Source organism: Caretta caretta, chromosome 1, assembly GCF_965140235.1.
Source record: "Caretta caretta isolate rCarCar2 chromosome 1, rCarCar1.hap1, whole genome shotgun sequence".
NCBI lineage: Eukaryota > Metazoa > Chordata > Testudines > Cheloniidae > Caretta > Caretta caretta.
Genome location: NC_134206.1, coordinates 6,019,009 through 6,024,397, shown reverse-complemented (window position 1 = coordinate 6,024,397; position 5,389 = coordinate 6,019,009). Strand labels below are relative to the sequence as shown.

General features: G+C 49.0%; 1 protein-coding gene across 1 annotated transcript; it reads left to right on the top strand.

Moving 5' to 3' along the window:
• Window positions 1–1,465: 1,465 nt before the first annotated feature.
• LOC125633396 (olfactory receptor 51G2-like) lies at window positions 1,466–2,401 on the top strand. The gene has a single exon (XM_048842610.2). It carries the CDS (start codon window positions 1,466–1,468, stop codon window positions 2,399–2,401), a length of 936 nt encoding a protein of 311 aa, XP_048698567.2.
• Window positions 2,402–5,389: the final 2,988 nt, after the last annotated feature.

Here is a 5,389-nt window from a genome sequence, read left to right as displayed (position 1 = left end):
GCTTTAGAAAGTATTTCAGAAGTACTCCACATACTGTTTGCAATGGGTTTGTGCTATTAACTCTTTGTTCAGTGAACAGTTGGATGATACTCTCTCCTGGTAACTGACCAGTAGCTGTTTCTAACACTTGCATTCAGGGTCATGAATACAATCCATCTGCAATACCTGTGCAAGATTTTCCAAAAAGTCCTGAGAGAACAGAACTGCTGGCCTGTGTTTCAGAAAAGAGTGAAGCTGAGGTGCAGGAAAGGGGAGTATTATAGTGGTTGTATGTAATTTACAGCCATTACTTCTTACACATGCATGGCTGAAGTAACTTGTACACTCAGATTGATATTACTGCAAACATAGTGTTTGCATAGTCTCCCATTTTTTACATCAACCCCACCCAGCTGAAATAACCATCTGTTGTCAGCTTGTACCTTGCCAGATATCAACAGACCCTTGCATGGGGAGAGGATGCGGATCCTGTGAGGATGAAGAGAAGCCTGTAGGATGATCAGACTCTCTGGATTTACTGGCTAGGCAAAGCACTGCCTCTTCTCTTGGAGGGATTCTTGGGGGTCAGAGTGTATCACTGGGAGTATTTCTTAAGGGAAAGTTAATGGAGCCCAGTTCTGATCGAATTTACATGTGTAAATCTGGAGTGATGCATTTGATGTTACTGTTACTGAATTAAGAACCTGGTCCTAAGAATTTATTGCATGTACTGCAAAGATGCAGTGGCATAATTTGAACTCTCAGGAGTGGAGGGAAATAAAAAAGTATATACAATGAGGCAATGAAACACATTTATAAATGGCTTCAATGCAGGACAGAATAGCACAATTAATTTTTTCACCATGCACTTGCCATGTGTTTACACACAAATCATGATACAATGGGCCACACTCAGAAGTGGAGGGCCAGAAAGAGTGTCTGTGGGAAGGTCACAATTGTAAAATCACACAGTGCTGAAGTAAGCTGCAGAATTCCCAGCCACAAGATATCAAGGGGGCCAGGAATTTAGCAGGATTCAAAGAAGGACTGGATGTTTATATGGGTAACCAGAAAATCCAAATATAGTAGTGAGATTGTTTTAAAAAGTCTTGGAAGGGCTCTAAACCTTCGTGATTTACACAGCAAAATATGTCTAATTATTGGGTGTTGGGGAAATTTTTCCCCGGAGCAGATTATCTCATCGCGCCCTATTGAATGGCTTTTCCCACCTTCCTCCGAAACATCTGGAACTGGACACTGGATAGTGCACTAGATATACTGCAGATCTGATCTAGTCTGGCAGTGCCTATCTTCCTATCAATTGTGTAAATCCAAGACTATGTTTTTGCTGATCTTCCTTGAGTTCCTGGGAGTCTCTAGACTTGCACTCAGAGCAGAAAAATGTATAGATAACTATTATCTAGTCTCCTGTTCTTTTTCCTCTCAGGAAGGAAAGCTCAATACTCCTTGACCTGCCCAGTACATTATGTCAGCTGTCAATGACACCAAATTCAGCTCTGCAGTGTTCCTTCTCAGCGGGATACCTGGGCAGGAAGATGTCCATCTCTGGATCTCTATCCCCTTCTGCTTAATGTATGTTATTTCCATAGTAGGAAATTCAGTCATTCTGTTCATTATAAAAACAGATCCAGCCCTCCATGAGCCCATGTACATTTTCCTTTCCATGTTGGCCATCACAGATCTTGGCTTATCAATAGCCACCATACCAGCGATACTGGGGATATACTTGTTTAACTCTAGGGAGATCAGCCTCAATGCTTGTTTCACCCAGCTGTTCTTCATCCACTTTTTTCAATGTACTGAATCCTCTGTGCTCTTGTTGATGGCCTTTGACCGCTTCATTGCAATTCGTGACCCGCTGAGATATGGCTCTATCTTAACCCCACCGAGAATAGCCAAGATGGGACTGTTGTGTGTGCTAAGAGGGTTGGCTGTAGTAGTCCCACTCCCCCTTCTCCTGAAACAGTTCCAATACTGTAAAACCAATGTCCTCTCCCATTCCCACTGCCTGCACCACGACGTCATGAAGATGGCTTGTTCAGATATCACGGTCAACAGCATCTACGGATTGTCTGCTAAGATCTTAACTATGGGGTTGGACTCACTGCTCATTTTCCTCTCTTATGTGATGATCCTCAAAACAGTGCTGAGAATCGCTTCCCACGCAGAGTGCATCAGGGCCTTGAACACCTGTATCTCCCACCTGTGTGCCGTCCTGCTCTTCTACACACCAGAGATCGGTGTGTCTCTGTTATACAGATTCGGAAAGGGCTCTTCTCCCTTACTTCAAATTCTCTTGGGCTACATCTCCCTGCTGATCCCGCCCCTGATGAACCCAATCGTTTACAGTGTGAAATGCAAACACCTTCGTGTGAGGATAATCAGAGCACTCTTCAAGTGAAGGGTCAGTTCATCACCTGGCTCCACCGCTGGCGACGTGAGAGATGAAAAACATAGGCCACAGCCAGGGCCACATATTGCATCCTGGACCCTTACGTCTGAGACGACATGAGCTACTGATCTCCACTCTGTAGAGAAAGGATCCAACTGGTTCTAAGACCTGGAGCAGTGGGAGAGGGCCTCATGAGGGAGGGCAGGGTACTGGGGAAGGAGACCAAGTCAGGCAGTAGCACTTACTAAGTGACCGTGTTCATGAAGAGCCAAGGGACTGGTAGGATGTTGGCCCATGAAGAGCCATATGGGTGGCTGCTCTGACCTCAGAATTCCTGCCTATGAACTCAACAAAGTAAAGGGGTTTGTGTTGGGATATGTAAGGGTTAAGTAGAGACATGGGAAACCGCTTGTGTGCTGGTACGTTATTGGGGAGTAAAGTCACAGGCAGGCCCCATTTCTTCACTTAATAGCTAAGTGTCATCCCTCGCCATCCCTTTCAGCTTGTTGGGAATAAGTAAGTGTTGCAGCTGCATAAGAAATGTAATTGTCAAAAGGATACCCTTTGTGTAAAGAACTGTTCTCTCCCCCTCCCTTCCTTTCCCAGCTACATAAACAAAAACTGCTCATGGCCCCTTTCTCCCTCCCCTGAGAACTGCTGATTAAGGGACCATGTAGCAACAAATTACTGCAAAGAAATGTATTTTCAAGGTAATAATGCCTGTATAACATGCATAATGCTGTGAATAATAGATAGGGGTGGGTATACTAATAGTATGGGTGTTTCTACTACTTAATAATGGTTTTGGGGTGTTGTAACAGATGTAGGCGTTTACAGAGTAACTTAGATATAAAGGCTGTACAGTAACTAATCTAGTGCTTACTCGACAATTAGGTCAAGGGCAACAAGTATCGCAATAAAGACACCCATACTCAAATCCGCCTCTGGGTCATCCTGCTCTCTTCTCTAACAGTTTGGATGCTGTTTCCCGTTACCCCTGGCCTGTCCCTGTCCCGTCTCTGGTTAAACATCCAGAGGCCATGAAGAAGGCTGCAGGGCTGTTCTGCTGCCGCAGTCCTGGCCCTTCCTGAGCGCTCTGGGTGCTGCGTGATCCATGGGGGCTGCACTAGCTGTGGACAGGGGCTTTTCCAGGGGCACGGACACCCCTCCTTCCCCCACGCCCTCAGCCACGCGCTTGTGATTGAGTCGTGTGGGAGACATGATTATCGCAGGAGCCCAGGAAAAGCCATTCAGGCAACCCTCCAACCCCCCATTAATGGCTCTGAGCACAGCAGACCTGATCAGCCCACTCCCCACCGAAGCAGAGCAGAGCTGGCTGTGCGAGTGAGGGTCTGACACCCAGGAGTCCTGGCACGAGAGTCAGGCCCAGATTCCTTTCCCGGCCACTCCATCCGTGCTGCCCCAGCAATGCAATGGAAACGGGCCTCAGCTCCCTCACAGAGGCACAGCTAGCTCCTATCCCAGCCTATCCCATTCAGTGTATGGTGACCAACTTTTCAAAAAGCAAAAGTGGGACACAAGCAGGAGCCCCATCCCCTTTGTGACCCCGCCCCTGCCCCCTTGTAGCCCCACCCTCTGCTCCTTCTATTCCCCCAGCACCCCACCCCCTACTTCTCTTTTCCTGAGATTCCACCCACCAGCCAGAGCCAGCCACAGTAAGAGCTGCCCAGGGAGTTAAAGCCACTGTGAGGGGCCCCAGACCCTCCACCTGCCCTGGAGAGGGCTCTGGGGGCCCCGAGAGAAGCCCTCAGCCTGTGTCCTCACCCCCTAGGACCTACAACCCAGAAGATGGATTGTCTGGGACTCCCATCAGCGGCCTGGGCTCCCAAGGCACCTCTTACCATGGCCCGGCCCTGGCCTGGCAATGGACCCTTGGGGGAGAAGGAGGAACAGAGGGTGAGACCTGAGGGGAAGGATGGGGCAGGAGCAGGGCTTTAGGGGAAAAAGAGGTGCAGCAAGCCTGAACCAATGCAGAGCCCAGCAAACAGGGAGGTGGGTGGCTCCTAAGTAAAGGAGGAGGATGGGGCCAGAGGCTAGAAGACCTTATCTCTAAGGTCCTTGTAATGACTTATTCTCTTTTAAGGAATACTTAAAACATGAGCCTCCTTTGTGGGGTCACATTTCTACAGATTTCTCCAAAATATAAGGGCAGGGTGCCTGCAGGGCTACCTCAAGCCACAAGTGGGCACTTTGGGGTGACACCCATCTTCAGGGACTTGTCCGGGGTGGACTGTGCTCTTGACAGCCATTACCAATGGGCAGAGGTCAGCCCAGCCCCCAGGCTGCTCCAAACTCTGATGTGGCAGGGGGAGAACAGGCCAGCGAATCAAACCCCTGTAACTGTCACTGCTCAGATGGCTGGAAGGCTGGGCCAGTTGGTCTGAGCATGGCTCTGCGACTCAAGACAGCTGAATTTGATTCCCTTGCTCTATGTGACAGTCAGGAAACCATTGGCTCTCTCTGAGCCTCTGCACAGGTGTATAGTAGCCTTGCCCTGCCTCACAGTGGTGGCGGATGGATAAATACATTCAAGGTTCTCAGATTCTCCGAGACCCTAAGATCAGGGGCTGTGTCAGGGTTCCACGGAGCAACGTCCCTGAAACTTGTCTGTAAAAGGCCTTTTATCAAAAGCCTCCTGTGACAGCGGGCATGTGGGAAGCCCCGTGACTCCAGCTCCTTGGTGTCTGTGGCAGATGTGAGGGAGCTTGTGGGTGACAGTGAGGGGTAGGTAGTGTATTTCTGAGTGGAGTGTTGGCCTCTCATGGAGTCTAACTGCCAAACAATGGAGAGACAATCATGGCAGCCTCATCTCAGATGGTCTGGCTGGGAGAAAGGTCTCAGGGCAAAAGTCAGCTTCACACCCTGGTGCTCTATCACGACGTGGCTGAGCACTGCAGTGACTGGAACCAGGCTCACACAGGTTTCAGCAAAGGCTGTTTCCACAAGAAAGGGGCAAACAGATGGGAAGATGCTCTC

Excerpts from the sequence above, each read along its gene's own strand:
- LOC125633396 (XM_048842610.2), top strand. The coding sequence starts at position 1,466 with ATGTCAGCTGTCAATGACACCAAATTCAGCTCTGCAGTGTTCCTTCTC.